This window comes from Pipra filicauda, unplaced genomic scaffold (assembly GCF_003945595.2).
Source record: "Pipra filicauda isolate LSUMZ 115617 unplaced genomic scaffold, ASM394559v2 scaffold4_size7858003_pilon, whole genome shotgun sequence".
Classification (NCBI taxonomy): Eukaryota; Metazoa; Chordata; class Aves; order Passeriformes; family Pipridae; genus Pipra; species Pipra filicauda.
The window spans coordinates 6,505,010-6,521,221 of NW_024104643.1; the positions used below are offsets into that span (position 1 = coordinate 6,505,010).

At 53.7% G+C, this 16,212-nt stretch overlaps 1 protein-coding gene across 4 annotated transcripts in view; it reads right to left on the reverse strand.

Moving 5' to 3' along the window:
- The window catches only part of PLCG1 (phospholipase C gamma 1), a 44,635-nt gene that overhangs the window by 25,872 nt on the left and 2,551 nt on the right, over positions 1 to 16,212 (reverse strand). For all 4 annotated transcript variants that reach the window (XM_027732511.2, XM_027732510.2, XM_039386720.1 and 1 more), the window contains exons 2-4: positions 1,571 to 1,723; positions 1,115 to 1,208; positions 541 to 588 (exon numbers count right to left, since the gene is read on the reverse strand). In XM_027732511.2, coding sequence (XP_027588312.1) covers positions 541 to 588; positions 1,115 to 1,208; positions 1,571 to 1,723 — 295 coding nt within the window. The remainder of the gene's footprint in view (positions 1 to 540; positions 589 to 1,114; positions 1,209 to 1,570; positions 1,724 to 16,212) is intronic.

A 16,212-nucleotide genomic window follows, 5' to 3' on the forward strand; every position in this document is an offset into this window, starting at 1 on the left:
CCCTTATCTCCTCATGGCAGGTTCAAGCATGACATTTTACCTGCTAGGACATCACTAAGCATTCACCCAAGAACCCCCCAAGCAGTGGCCCTGCTGCAGCCCACCAGCCTAGCAGTGGGATGATCCGTGGCCTCATGGACCTCAGAGAAGGAGAATAAAACAAACAGGTTGTAGGGTAATAAGCCCAACCAAGTTCAGTCCTCATGGGGTGCCCCAAACTGCCTCTTGGCTCTTTGATGTCTGCTTCCTTGGGAAGCTGGGGGGAAGGCATTTCACAGCTCTGGGCTCTCAAGGTGTTACTGAGTCTAAAAAGCTGGGAAATAGGTCAGGGAAACAAGACAGCTCTTTTATGTTTTTTTAATTCAGTGAAGGTCAGCCGGGGAAGTAACGGGACTTGGATTAAGGTTCCTTGGATATGAATATTAAAAGCCTAAAGAACCCAACAAAAAATCCAACCAAAGGCTGGGGTTTTAAGTCGAAGTCAAACTCTTCCAGCTTAAACCCTTCCACGAAGGTGGTTACAAGTTCCTCTCTCCTTACCTGTCTTCCCGGTTGCGATCCAGCGAGTAGAACTGCTTCCGGAGCCACCTGAGCAGGAAGGCACAAACAGGCACACACTGAGCCACAGCTCCCCAACAGCCAGCCTGGGTGGTTTGCTGCTGTCTCTGGAAGGTGCTCAATGCCACACCATCCATTCCCACAGCCCTCCTTCCCACCAGAGAACCTGGCTCCACTCCCTTCCAGAGGCAGCCAACCCTGTTTCCATGCGAGCAACCTGCCCCCCTTTAAAAATGTCTCTGCCTGAAAGTGAGCCCACAGATAAGACAAAAACCAAAGGGGTTCTGTTCCACGTGCCTCTGCACTGAACTGCTACAGATAATACAGGCTGCTCACACCAAACATCAGTTTCATGGTAAAGCTCCTTTTCCCTGACAAACGTGAGATCAAACTCTGGGATCAACAGGATGAAGCCTCTCGAGTGCAGAGGCAGAAGCATCAGGTCAGCGCGGCTCAGAGAGGGAATGAGATGTCACCGTGCTCACCTTTCTCTGTCAAAACAGACAGAAAAGGGAAAAAAGAAAACAAGAGCAGGACAAGGACAGGCTTTCCTCACCTTTCAATCTGCAGGGGGGTGGGTGCCCTCAGAGTGTCTGCCACCAGCCAGTTCAGCCCCTTGATCCACATATTGACCTCATCCTCAGAAGTAGCTGTGGAAAGTGCAAAGGAGAAGTGGGAGAAGGGACACACAGGCTGATCACCAACACAAACCTCTTGGGAATATCCTCAGCACCTTATATTCCCTATTCCTTCCTTTATCCCCTTTCTGATAACATTTCCCTGCCATGCAGATGCTCTGGCCAGCTCCAATCCCTGCCAAGCTCCTGCTCCCCTCCCATGGGATGTACATGGCTGGCTGGACCTCTTGCCCCTGCACATCACGCTCCATCCTCCTTCAGTTCCCAAGGATGGGTTATCTCTGTCCCCAGGCACTAAAGCTGTTGGGTCTGGTGGTGCTGAGGCGCCCGACCAACCCTGTCCTGGCACGACCCTGGGGCCACAAGTGCTTTACCTTGGAGGCTGAGGGTCTTCAGCCGGAATTCTGTGCCATAGAGGACCACGAAGCAGTGAGACTGGTCTGGTCGGAAACACGGATCCTCCTGGTACCGGTCAAAGTCACGCGAGTTTTTTCCTGGACGAATCTCTTTGATTTCACGAATATCCACTGTGAGAAAGGGAAAACGAAAGAGGAGTTCAGCAAACAGCTTGAAATTCCCATGAAAGATAAAAGTGGTCTTCAGGAGCCCCAGCTTGCTCCTCAACCTTCCAAAGCAGCACGGAGATCTTCCCACTCACCTTGCACATCTCCCTTGCTACTCATGGGTAAGCACAGCCCCTTCCTACCGCTTCCCAAGGAAGTTTCCCCAGCCACCACCCCCCTATTTGCCTCTGTGTTCCCCAAAAATGGCTGCATGTCTCCCTCACGGGGATCCCCAGCAAGGGGCAGCTGTTAATGCCTGGAGCGCTAAAGCCAAGCAAGGAGAAGGAGCTGAAGAGACACTGGTAAGGGAGCATTTCACAGCCTCCCTCCCCAGAGGAAATTCTGGGAAAGGACTCACATTGCCAGAGAACAAAGAGAAAACAACAGCAGCAAGGAGGCAAAAAAAAACCAAAAAAAAAAAAGCCAAACCCAATCCAAACCCAAAAACCTTTGCTTCCTGGAAAAATAGTTTCTTAAATGCTCGTGGGAATCAAATAACAACATTTCTGAGTCACGTTTCCAAAGCAGATGATGCTTCTGAGCAATGTGAGACGGAGATTACTGCAAACCTGGCATGTAATTCATCCCAATTAAACTCCACTTACTGCACTCACTGTGGATCGACTCGCCTTTCATTTCAATTTCCTGCAGTTTAAAACTAGGCAGAAATGTGACCAGCTCATCACCCGCAGCAGCCACGACAGCACTAAACTGCATCATGAGAGATGATGCTCTCTCCAAACCCCACAGCAAGGCAGACACAGGAATTGACTCTGGGAGGACTTATAAGGCACGAGGAACATGGGATCCTCTCTTGGCAGGAGTGCACAGCAGTGTGGGTGTGCATCTGGAGATGATGGCAGCCTGCTCATTGCCTGACACAGGACATATCTAGACTGAACACTGATAGATTTTGGGGGTGTCCTGTGCAGACCCAGGAGCTGAACTTGATCCTTGTGGGTCCCTTCCAACTCAGGATATTCTATGAATCTAACAACCCTCCAAAGCTCGCCAGCTCATGACAAGAGCAGTTCCTTGGGGCTGCAAATGGAGGACAGACAAGCTTCCTAAAATAAGCAAGGGTGGAACTTTTTAAGGAATCACCTACCCTTTGGAGAGGAGCAGGCTGAAAACTCAAACATTAGGATGCCCTGCCATAACCTGCCTCTGTTCACGTCCTTATGCTCCCAGCAGGTTATTTCAGCCCTTAAAAACCCCTATCGCTGTCCAGGTCTTTGTATCCAGGACATGCACAGTGGGACTGAAGGCTAATCCTATCTTTAGAGGATACAGGGCTTGACCAATGCAATGGGAAGGAACTGGCAGATGGGTTTTCATGGTAGTTTACCAGGGAATAACTCAAATGGAGGAAGGTGCCATGCTCTGTGCTCACCTCAGTGCACGGAGCACCAGCGGGTTAGTAAGTAAGACAAAGCTGTTATTACAAAGTGCATACCTAAAATCCACCCAATGGAGAGAGCCCTGGAGCAAGTGAGGTGCTTATCAAGGACAGAAGCACGCAGGGAATTCCTGGGGCGAAGGGCAGCCTCCGCAGGGATCATGCACTCGGAGGGAGCGGGGCAGAAACCTGCAGCCCACGCACGCCTGCAGCTGCTTGTTCATCTCTCTCGTCCTACCAGACATGCCTGTGTGTGCTGGGGGAAGGTGGTTCAGGTTTGGTTTGTGCAGCCCTCTTCTCACCACAGAGCAGCACTGACTCAAACACCTTCCCGGCCCCCTGGCAGTGTGTAAGGAAGTGACTCTGAGCAGGAAGCACAGCAAGCACAAATGCCACCATCCCCAACAAGCACATGCTGAAATGATGTTTCCCTGCACTGGTCCCAGCCTCCATCCTGCTGCAGGTCCTCCCTCTGCCAGCACAGGACCGGGAGCCCCTGTGCAGAGGGGAAGGAGGGCTGGAGGCACTCTCTATAGCCCAGGTCGCAGAGGTGCACCCTCAGCACCACGAGCTCCCCAGTGAGGGGTGGGTGGGCTCCGTGACACGGCCCACGTGTCCCACCATGGCTCTGCACCTCGGGTCCTTGCTGGGAAAGGCCCACTAAGGATGTAGTCAAAGACATGGGGATGAGCATCAGATGGGGCTCCAGCCCCACAGGCCACACAATGCCTGGGAAGGGGAACAAGGGCAGGTAATCTGGGATGATCCACCCAAAGACAAGTCCCTTGTCACCAAGGTCAGCAACATCTCCTCCTTCCCAAGCTGCTCTCTCCCAGAGCATGTTGTGGGAGACAGAAGATACTAACATGTCTTCATCCCATACAGGACATGGCAAGAGAGGAAGAACTTGGTCCCACAGCAATGGCAGTGGCAAAGGGAAGCTCTCTGAGGGAATATGAACTTGCTGCAGCCTGGCAGGGCTGGATGTCCCAGAGTAGGAACCAGCAGCAAGCAGGGACAGAGGAGCAGCTGATGAGATGGGAGGGCTGGAGTGAGCTGGCTGTCCTCCAGCCCTCCCAGGCTGGAGGCAGGAGCAGCTCCAGGAAGGAGGCAGCGGAACCCACGAGATGGCCTGAGCTCCCCACACGGTTCCACGCTGCACACTGAGCTGTGCTGTAGCTCTACAACCAGGCTCTGTACAACAGCCTCTCAAACATCCCCCCAGCCCACTGCCAGCAGAAACAGCCTGGCCCTCTCCTTGCCTCCAGCACTAAAAAAAAAGGGACAGTCACATTTCTGGGCAAAGAGACTTCCTTTTAGTGGGAGAGGGTTGCATCAGAAAGAAAAAGCTGACCCCAGATCCACCTCCCTCGCCATGTAAGAAAAAAACCCCACCAAATTACCCTCTGGTTACATGAAAACCAGATCCACCCTTTAAGTCATTTAAAACTGAAACTTCATCCAAGCCTCATTTACCCGCTGATGGATAGGGTGTTGTAACATGTAAGGATAAGGACACCCTGGAACAGGCTCTGAGGGTTGCAAAATCACCACCTCCGGAGGATTTTTGGAAAGATGTAAAACTGATTAAATAAAAACATTTAAAGAAAAAGTTGTCAAAAAGGAAACTTAGCCAGATTACCTTCCAGGAGGGGTTTACTGGGGACAGCCTCCAAGCAAACACCCATCCCCTCAACAGGTATTGCTGGGTGTATGTGACAGCCACATGGTCACTGCCAGCCCAGCCTGACCTCAGCGGGCTGACATGGTCTGATCCTGCCCCAGGGCAGCGGAAAAGCCTCCAGCCTACTCATTCTGGCAAAGAAAAAGAGGTTAAAAAAAGAGTCTTCCTGCTATTTAACATTGTGGATCCCACTGAGCACAACCAGGGCTTCCCATCACTGGAAGGGGCACTGGGAGGTCAGGCCCCCGGGGAGAAAGAGGAAAGACACATATGTGCATGTGAGTAAAAAATAAGAAAAACCTATTATGCAAAAGCATGAAGAATAAAGTAGCACCTTATCCCTCTTAATATTGCAGTGGAAGTCCCCCCGAAACGCACATTCAGGCAGCAGTGGGTATTAGGAGCTGCGGGAGCCTGGAGCAGGATCCCAGTCCCCCTTCTCCGGGCAGCCCTGCCCACTGTGCTCGGCTCCCACCCGGCTCTGCAACCCAACACCGCTCGGCAAGAACAGCCCGACCAGAACTCCCCGGTGAGGGGGAGCGAGCACTAAGTGCTTCTCTGGACGGGGGCCAGAGCCCTCAGCACCTCCCAGCCTGGAGCCCTCGCCTGCCCTTCGCTGCTCAGCGAGCCCCTTCCGCCTGCCCCACGCTGCGGGCGAGCCCCGTGTTCGTCCCCGCACAGCCCCATCCCTACACAAACTATCCCCGCACAGCCCCATCCCTACACAAACTATCCCCGCACAGCCCCATCCCTACACAAACTATCCCCGCACAGCCCCATCCCTACACAAACTATCCCCGCACAGCCCCATCCCCGCACAGCCCCATCCCCGCACAAACCATCCCTGCACAAACCATCCCTGCGTCCTGGGGGGCTGGGGCAGGAATGGGGCACACGGTACCACCCGAGCTGGGACTGGTTGGACCGTAGAAATCACGGTGGCTCTTAGGATGTGTGTGCTGCCCCCATGACGAACACAAACCGTGGCGTCCTGCCCTTTGTATCCCCTCCACGAGAAGCCAAGCGGTCACCCCAAGCGATGAGGAACAGATTCCAGAGGGAATAGCTGTGTGTCTCACATTAGCATTGGTTCTCAGAGTAACGACAGCTCAACCTCTCAACCCCACGAGCTTTCCCTTAATCGACAGGACTAAAGCAGACAGAGGAGCAGGGAATTGAACGTCTCTGCTCAGAGATGCAGCACTGAGGTTATTGCATCCCCCTCGCCTGCCATCAGCGCTGCTCAGCAGCAGCTATCAGGTTTCCAGAGGACAAGCCCATGCCATTAGCAGATGGCTTATCCAGACAGGACAACAAGAAACCAGCTGAGGCCTCTCATTTGACCTTAACTGGTTTTTCAGAGGGCAGGAAGACTGGTTGAGGCATCCAAACACCAAAACAGCAGTGCCCTGAGCCCCAGTACATCCCTCACCCCCTATGAACTAAAAAAGACCTGCTGCCCTTTCAGTGAGATGCCAAAATCCCTGTAAAAAGCTCTCTCGCTCCCACTGCTGTACCAGGGAAGGACACAGTCATCCTGGTGTCCAGGGGACCATTGGGTCCCAACTGCTCTTGTTGCTGCAACACCCAGGAACTTCTCCTGCCTTGGGAGAAGATGCAGGTAAAAATGTTTTCCCCTGCAGACTCAGCAATGTCCCAGGTTGCTCCAGCAAAGTGCTTCACCTCACCTGTATCAGCAAACAGTAGTTTTTCCTCTGAGCCAGTGGACTTTGCTATGAAGCAACTGTTGCAAGAGTTCTATCCCAGAAGGAACAACATCCATGCAGAGCACACCCTGGGAGAGGAGATGCTGGGGAAAAATATAGCTTGATGGGCTGGAGATGGGACAACAGGGAGCTCCTGATGAGCCAGCATGACTGGGACCAGCCTGGATCCCGACTCAGGTCCTGGCTCACCTCTCAGACATCCCTGTCACTCAGAGTGGAGCAGGAGGATTTGGCAGAGAGCTGGCACACCACCCTGGGAGCTGGCACCTGGGCAGATGTGCTGGCAGAGTGCACTGGGCAGCCCACACAGGGCACACAGGGACCCGCCAGCTGCTCTGCGGGCACCGGCGCTTCCTGCCCACCACCTCCCCTGTGCCCCTGGGTCACATGTCCTGTGGCTTCTGAGCTCCTCTTCCTCCCTCCCCTGTTGCCCCCCTCCAATCCTTATCGACTGCAGAGGAAGCCAGAGGAGATGTGCAGGGAGATTAGGAGATGCTGCTGCACTGCTGTGCGGGTCAGAGGAGAGGATGTGAGGAGCCACCCTTCCCTCCTCCATCCCACACACATCCATGCCAGGGGCTGGAGCAGGGAGGCAGAGTCCTGCCCACACATCACTCAGCTTCTACAGGGCACAGCAGAGCTCTCCCCAGGCTGCCCCAGGCCCGGCTGCTTTGCCAGCATCAGCCTCATGCAGGTGGCCTTCAAGAGCTCTCAAACATCCTCCCAGCACAAGAAGCAAAGGCAGCTGTGGGTTGGCAGCTGCCTGTCTGTGTCATCAGCACATCTCTCTGGCTGAAAGAAAAACACGAGTGAGAAAACCAACACTGATCCCCCAGGTGAGCGAGGCAGGACACTGCTCTCACAGCCCCTGTGCAGAGCTCATGGAGACAGGCAGCCAGATGGCAATCAGTCCAGGGCCCAGCAATCCCCCTCCTGGGATGCTTTGAGGCTCCCTCATGTCCTCCACAGAAATTTTGTCTGTGTCAAGCTGTGGGGTTTTGTACCAAATCCCAAGCTGGGCATCCAGGGCTGCTGGTTGTACCCACTCCCACATGCAAGGCTGTACCCATGAGAGCCCTGGACTTGTTGCACCTTCATCACACAGGGCATGGGAACACATTTCCATCTCAAACAGAAGCAGAGCTGCTCCAGTTGGGGTAAAACACCAGCTTTTGCTTGCACAGATGCTGCTCTGAAGGTGTGGGTGTCCCTGGCCCAGATGAAAACAGGCTGGCAGCAGGCACTGGAGCAACCCTTCAGTCATCAGCCCAGTCTGTTTGGGAGGCACAAGCTTCCAGTGACTCAACTGGAAAGGGGAAGCTTGGCACTGGTGCTCTGGACAGTCTGGCTAGGCAAGGCTCCACAAGCCATCCCCAAGGTGACCTTTTTCTGGCATGGCATCGTGGGTTCCATCCCCCTCAGTCCTGCCTGGGTGAGAAATGTAAAGACCACAACAAACTGGAAGGGGGACGGGATGAAGACCTGCCAGCACAGCTCCTCCATCCTGCCTCTGCCACTCCCTGCCTCCAGGGTGGGCACAGAGCTGTGAGGAGAGCAGAGGTACCGCAGTGGGCAGTGACAGATCCATGGGGCACTGACACAGAGCTGTGTCTCACTATGGAGAGGGTGAGAGGCTCGGGAAAGCTGCTCCCCAGGCAGCTGTGCCCCATGGAAGGGCCCAGCAGGGAGCCCTCCTGTGAAACATCTCTGCATCCCTCTCCTGGACCTTAGAGGGTCACTGATGATCCCAGGCTGTCAGACAGGTGGAGTGCTCCTCCCCACTGCCAGCAAGGGGAAGGGGATTGGATCAAGCAGACCAGCAAAAAAAAAGCAGGACAGAAGGGCAGACAGGGAATCCAGCAGTTCCTGAGTGCACAGCTCACAGCCTGGCAGCCAGGAGCTTGGCAGGGCCAATGAGGAAGCCCTAGCAGATGTGGATTTGGGGACCTGAGTGTCCAAGAGCAGCAAGTTCTCCTTGGAGCATTTTGGGGATTTTTGCACTCAACAAAGGCACCTTCTTGACTCTTTCATGCCCAGGGAGTCATGCCCTGTCACAAAACACATGGAGACAAGAGTGACCACACACTGTCCCCAGGACAGGGCACAGAGGCGAGGAGTGAAAACTGGAGGACAGAAAAGATTTGTCACACTGGCAGCAAATGCCAGCGGTGTTCAGATGCCGTGACTCAGTTTTCACCCACCCCCCCAGACACGCAGTCAAGTTTCCGTGACAGCAATTTAACAACAGAGATGACTGTTGGCCAGGACACTCGGTGGCAGCAGGGAAAGGGCTTGTTCCCATCCTACCAGGGCTTGAGTGCCTCAGTGTCAGGGTAACGCTGGGAAGAGAAGGAGAGGATAAAGATCCCATTTGCTGCAGAGCCGGCCGAGGTCACCCCAACAGCCTGACCTCTTCCTGCCCCACGCTCCACTCAAACACTCTTCTGACACAGCAAGGGCCGAGTACTTGCCAGATGTGATTTCCAGATGTGTGCCCTGCCCCTGAGCTGCCTGTGTGCCACTGTCTGCAGGAGAGGCCCTGAGGACTGGACCTTCTCCAATAACACAGGGAGGCACCTCCTCGTGTCACCTCCTCGTGTCACCTCCTCCTCCTCGGGCTCTCCATGTGAGTTCCTTCCACCCACCGCAACACGAACCAGAGCCAGAGTTACCAGAGGGGTTGTTGGTGAAATCAAACCTGCTCTTGTCACAAAGGGGCTCTTCCCTTTCCATCAGATCTGCTGTATCTGCACTAAGGTTTCGCCTTCCACTGTCAAGGTTTTGGTGGCTAACCAGCCAACGGCACCTCCTGACAGCCCCATCCAACTGCCAGTGTCCAGGCACTGAGCAGACACCACCCAAGCCATGCAGGTAACATCATTTTCAGTTTATGTGGGAGAAGCAGGAGCACATGTTGATGGCATAAAACCACTTGGGATTGTTTTTTAATGACCTCACCTGGGATTTATTTGGTCCCCAGAACTACAGACCTACTGCTGCTTGCACACCAACCTTCTGCATGGTTCATACCAAACCTCATGTACCAATGCTCCAAAATTTCACACTCTCATCTCTAGATCTCTTCATAACATGTCTCAGAGCCTGAGCTGCTGGGGGGTTACAGGGACCATACTCCAACCAGCACCAAGACCTTGAGAACAGGTTGACACAAGGCATTACAGGACATGTGAGACATAGAAGAAGGAAAAAAAAAAACAAAACAACAAAACATAATTTCTGCTGCTTTGTTGGGGGCAGAGCCAACTCCCCACTGCCCTGTAAGCCTGGCACCACTTGGGTGCTGCTCTGGGGCCAGGGACACAGCTTTTTGGTCCTCTGAAGTTGAGGAGGGATGTGAGCGTGCATTAGCAGGACAAAGACTGCAGGCTCAAAGGAGAAGGGAGGTATCCAAAGTGCCCTGGGATCCTGGCCAGAGGAACCAGAGGTGGGTGAGTGATGCCTGTGGGATGAGTCCCCAAGCACAGCTCTGAGGCAGCAGGCTCTGTGTTCTGGTCTGAGGGGCCCAGGAGCACGAGAGCCTCACGAGAGAAGGACCATGACAGGCAGTGCCCAAATGCTCAGCAAACAAACGGGGCCAGTCCCCACCCCCTGCCAGCTGGGAAGCAGATTTATGGGGCACAGGCTTCCAGGGCAGGGAGCCAAGGGGGAGAAAGTCCTCTCGGACATCCTGTGCTCCCAAAGTGGCCAAGCTCCCACCTGCAGCCACCCCATTGTCTGAGCTGGGCTGAGGTCTGCACCCTCAGAGGGTGAGGAGGAGGAGGGGGGATGAAGGACACACCGGCACATGCAGGAGGGATGTCCTTTAATCACCACACCATCAGCACTTCTGGGAGCAAGTAAACAGGAAAAAGGCTCTCAAGCAGCTGCTCTACCCAGCGTCCCTGTGGAGCACAGCCTGCAGTGACAGCCTTCCCTGACATCCCCTCCTGGTGACGATTTCCAACCCCGGCCGGTCTGGCCACAGCACGGGGAGATGCTCAAAGGGAGCAGGATGGGGCTCTGCACGGGGCAGTCCCAGAAGAGGAGCACAGCACACTTCAGATCGAATCAGAGGAGCTCCAGCAGAGATGGGGAGCAGGACAGTGCCATGTTGGAGCAGCTCCTGGTGACAGGAGGCAAGGGAGCAGGCACAGCATCCCTCTGTGTGCTATCCAGAGCACAGAGAGCCTCCACACTCCACCCAGGAGTCTGCACACACCCCAGACAGAAAAAGGCTGAGGGTGAGATGAGAGGCTGAACTACAAACACGAGGCAGCACAGCCCCAGACCTGATGATTCCATGTGCAGGGAAAAAAAAAAAAAGTCATATTCCAAGAAAAAGCAAATAAATGTGTTTGTAATGGGTTGGGGAGCAAACATGACCTGTAAGGCACAGTCCTGCCCCTTCTGCCAGGGCTGTTGGCCATTATATCCTTAAGGCCAGCAGGCTAAGTCAGCTCAGGACAGCATCCCACAGCACAGGAGCTCACGTGCTGGACCACGACCTTCCCTGGGACAATTTCAAACCAGTGCCAGGGGCAGCCAGATGTGCTCTGGGGCACCCTATTGACAGTGTCAGAAAACAGTGACCAGAACCACAGAACCACAAATGTTTGCAAACAGAAGGGAGGAGCTGCAGAAGAACACAAGGAAAAGTCCATGCCAGACTCTGGAAGGTTTTCCACAGCTCCCCAGACAGGCCAGGTCAGGGCCCCCAGTTCCAAATCAGGTTGAAGAGCCACCAGACACAGGGGCAGCAGAGATGGAGCTGAAAAGGAGTTTGAAAATCACTGAGACTTTCAGAGTTCAGGCTGGCAGCATCCTAAAGCTCTGTTGACTTCTACAGATTTAGAGTGGCCAGCTTCTCCTAGAGACACCAGCCCGTGGCCCTTTGGGTGCTCAGGGTGCTCCACAATCCCAAGTCTCCCCACTGTCCAGTATATCAAGGTGTCTGATATGTGACAGGGATGTATCAAGAGGCAAAGGACACCTGGGACAGGAAGGATGAGCCTGGCAGAGCCAGAAGCAGACAGCCCTGCCTGCAGCTCCAATTGCTGGGGGATCTTCAGAAAGATCAAAAATTCTCAGAAATTAGGAAATTTCTCAGTTGAATCAATGTCCAAAAGTTTTTTCCATGTAAAACAGCTCTTCGTGCAATGTAAGAATACTCAAAATCTAAAGATTAAAACTATTTCAAAGGACAGCCTTCTCCAGCACTGCAGAGTCCCTTTGGGAATGGCTGCTGTCACTGTGTCCCTTCCTAAGGGCTCTCCCCAGCCTGGGAGACACCCTCCTGATGTAACACCTCCGGCAGAGAACTCGCTCGGAACAGATGAGCAGGGACAGCAGAGCACAGGAAAAGCCATGAGATCACCCACCCCCTGTGTGGCAGGACACAGCCACTGGCAGAGGATGTGCTGGATGTTAAACTGATCTCATGTGTGACACCAGCAGCACACACTGCAACCCACTGAGCTCACGAGCCCCAGGTTTGCTGGGACAGCCACAGGTTCCTGTGGGCATCCCTGCGTGTCAGACACCACATCACCTTCTCCACACAGCCCCAAGCATCTGCTGAACACACAGACCTTTCTCCCTTTATCCTTCTCTAACAAGGTATCCCTCTGGTTGCTCCACTTCAGCATCATCTTCCACCATCCACTCTCCGAGCCTTTCTGACCAAGGGAAGAGGGGAGGATGTGTGGGGGGGTAACTTTTCAAAAACATTGTAAGGACTTGAAAATCTTCTGATTTCTATTGCCCTTAAACCTCAGGGCACAATAGAAAAGTAAAAAGTCTTCTCCAGTGACTTCTGACATTTCCTTTTTCTGCGTGATAAGGTTCAACCAATGGTTTAAAGTCAGAGCTGCTCGGGTTTTCTGTGCTCAAAGCCCCACACCTCCTCACCACACGCTGCAAGCTCTTCCTGGGCTCCCCACACCCTCCTTCACTGCGAGCCCTACCATCAGGTCCTACCAAACCTGCAATAGCTCGGGAACAGGGACACAGCAGGGGCTGACTGCAGCCCTGCCAGGACACCCAGAGGCACCACCACACCCCCTGAGCCCAAACCACCAGCCCAGCTCTTGGCTGACCCAGCATTAAGCCCAGACTGCCACTGCTGGCCCCTTCACCTCACAAACCACAGCCCACCCACAGTGTGGTCCTGGGTGTTCCTACAGCCCTGCAGGACAGCAATCACTGTGCCCAACAACAGGCTGATCTGGAAGGGGTCTCACAGCTCCTGCCAGTCAGTTCCATGGTCTGGATGAAATGCTCAGCACAAAACTGTCACACCAGCCCCAGCAGCATCCCACTTTGACAGAGACAGAGGAGTTGGAGACACTGTCAAGTGTGCTCCACTTCCAGCAGGTTCTGAAGCTCCCATCCACAGGTCAAGCTGCTGCAGCTTGTACGGGCAGAACTCAAGCAGAAGTTTGTGTGATGTAGCCAAAACTGTCAGGCAGTCACAACTGAGCCCCTGTTCTGAGAGCTCCTGCTCCACCCCAAGTGCTGGCAAGTCCAACATCCTGGACAGGCTGCCCATCACGGTGCAGTAGTTTCACCTGGGTCTGTCCCCACGGGTCACAACAGTCCCCCTGCTCTCTGGAGGGGAAGGTCCCAGCCAAAAAGCAGTGCTTGAGTTCCCAGGAACACAAAAATTACATGAAGGCTGCACCACTGGGCAACTCAGAGGTCAAACCTGCTGTGCCACACACAGAGCTTGGGGGCAGAGACCTGAGCACTGCTTAGGGACAGGGACTTTAGCACTGGCTCCCACCAAGGTGGCAGACGGGCCTGTCCTCCTCTGTCTGCAAGCTGTAAGATATGCAGGAGGTCACAGCCTCCTCACACAGGCCACGGGGGTGACAGTCATGGTGTCTTGGGGATGTCTGCAGTGCAGCCACTTCGATCAGATAAGGAGCTGAGCAAAGGCTCTGAGATAAGGATGACCATCCCTGCTGTGCAGGCAAGGGAGCTAAAACAAAGAGCAGTAAAGGGATCACAGATTGGTCTGGGCAACTCCTGGCTCAGCTGTGACTGAGATGGGACACATTAAAAGTCCTGTAAGAAATCCCACCACAAAACTGCCCCCGGGGATGGGAGGTGATGGCACTGGACTCTGCAAAGCCAGATGTTCAGATCCAGCTTACTCAGGTGCTCCTTTGGCCACACATGGTGTCCAGCCAACAGGCAGGGAGAAAGCCAAGCCCTGAAAAACTTGGAGTGCTCAGGCCCTTGATGTAGGTGAGAAGCAATCAGTCCAAGAACACCCAAAACCTCTCCAGCACATTTTAATTAACGAGCTTGAACCCCATGAGCCAATTCCTTCCACGTGGCTGACTGGCAGATGAAGGAACCAGAGAGATGGACAACATGGGTGCAGGTACCACAGGGCAGCACTCATCTCCCAGCTGGCCAAGCTCCAGCTGCTCTCCAGAGAAGCTTTCCTTTGTTGCAGAGAAGCTTTGGAGATGCCAAGGGAGGAGGTAATTTTTGATGTGTCTTACTACTGCATGAGTAGGGGGTCTTCTAACCTGTTCTTCCTGGAAGATGCTACCAAGAAGAAAGAGGGGCTGACAGAGGGCTGTGAAGTGAGGGGAGAGGCTGTTTCAGTTTGGAGAAGGCACAGCAGAGCTCACTTTGATTTCCCCTGTGTAACACAAATACCCTCGTAAGCAGGAAGGGGACTGGTAACGACACAAAAAACCCACACTCAAGAAACTCCCACAGCAGAGCATCAGCAGGGGAAGCTTTAACCATCCCAACAGCCACAGCCACGCTCTCCCCCTCCCACCCCAACCATTCTGCAGCCCCCTGCTCAAGGCACCTCCGAGAGAGCTCCCTCCTCCCAGCTGCAGGGGCTGCATCCTTGGTGGTGGGGCAGGGGGGGACCCACCAGTGCAGGAGCCATCCTGCACCCCTCGAGGAGCTGCTCCCAAGTTAGTTTATTCTTGAAAGCCATTTCTGGCTTGCTCACTTCTCAAGAGCCCCAAGCCCCTCAGTTTAAGCAGATGGCCTCAGAAAAATATAAGTAAAAAAGAAAAAGCTGCGCCTTGGTGGACTAATGAAAGAGGCAGGTACTTGGAATGGCTGAGGCAGGTACGAGTCACACTTCACAGCCACTTTGCATTAATATTTTACAGCCTCTTTCTTTTCTTTTACACAAGCAAGGGCTTTTCTGCACCTCCACGGGACTGAGCTCATTTCACGGAAAGCAAGAATGCAACCAGGGCTTTTTCTGAGGTAGTTTTTTTTCCTCCTCTCTCTCCTCTATAAAACAAACATCTGCTCCAAATTTTCAGCTCGCTCTCTGAGCAAACTCTCTGAATTTTCTGACGTGTTTCAAGGCAAACAGATCAATTAGAAGCTGGCCTATAGCCCCCCAGCACATGAAGGTAAGAACACGAGACCCTTTTATATTAAAAAAAATAGTTAACACAGGAAACTAAAAAAAAATATAAATGCATAAAAGACAACTGACTAAAGGGATTAGCTCTACTTTGCTTTGGGTGATTAACAAAAAGAATAGAAAATTATTAGCACTCTTCCCATCACAGCAGACAGGCCCTCTGCAGAGTTGATTAGCAAGAAAGCAATGCATTGGTAATTAGAGCTGGCTAGAACCCTTTGGATAAAAACAAATATTAATTTAAAAAAATGCCCTTTTTTGGCACAAACGAGGACTGCATTTTTCAGTTTCAGTTTTGAAAAAGCACAGGGGAAGGAGGCGACCGCTTTCCAAAGGGAAAGGCTTCCCACACGGGGAAGCTTCCCCCCTCCTCCCCAGCCCTCAGCTCGTGGAGAGCCCCAGCGCCCTGGAGCAGGATGAAGAGCTTAACGAAGAGCAGGCACGGGTCCTGTCCAAGAGAAGAGGCTCTTCATCGGGAGCCCAGCTGGCTGCGGGCCCCGCGCCGCCCCCGCCGCGCTCACGGAGGGGAGATGTGGGGGACACACACGCCGACCATCCACACACAAAGGTCACTCTTTATGCAGCGCTCACAAAGCCCTACACAAGGGTCACAGAGCAGGGCACCACGACAGGGCTGTCACACCAGCACGGGCTCCCCCCTCCCGGCACCCCAGCACCTCCCAGCTCACGGGCAGCAGAGGCCGGGCAGGGTGGTGGCCAGCAAGGCTGGTTGGCTGCCTGAACATCTACAAGCATGTGTGGTGATGTCACCCAAGACCTTTAAGACCATCAAGTCCAACCATTTACCCAGCACTGCCAGGTCCACCACTAAACCATATCCCCAAGAGACACATCTACACAACCTCCTCCCCAGTCAGCATCCCCCTGGTCCAACCTCCCTGCTGTTAGGAGATGATGATGCACATGAAGGGCTTTGTCCTTAAGTGCCAAAAGTTCCTTCCAGAGGATGGCTCAGACCCTGCTTGCTTCAATAAATAACTTGAAATAAAGGATGGCCCATCACCTCAGGGCAAAGCAGTGTGGCCAGTGGAGAGATGAGAAGTATTGACAGACCAGCACGTGCAGATCCTGGGGTGATAACTGCTCTTGACATCTCCCACAGTGATGAGCCCTTCCCGGGCTGCAGCCAAAGGGGCTGTGCTCTTCCCAACAGGGTCAGTCATGGAGCCAAGTCCCCCAGCACTGCCCACCCCAGACAAACACTCATCT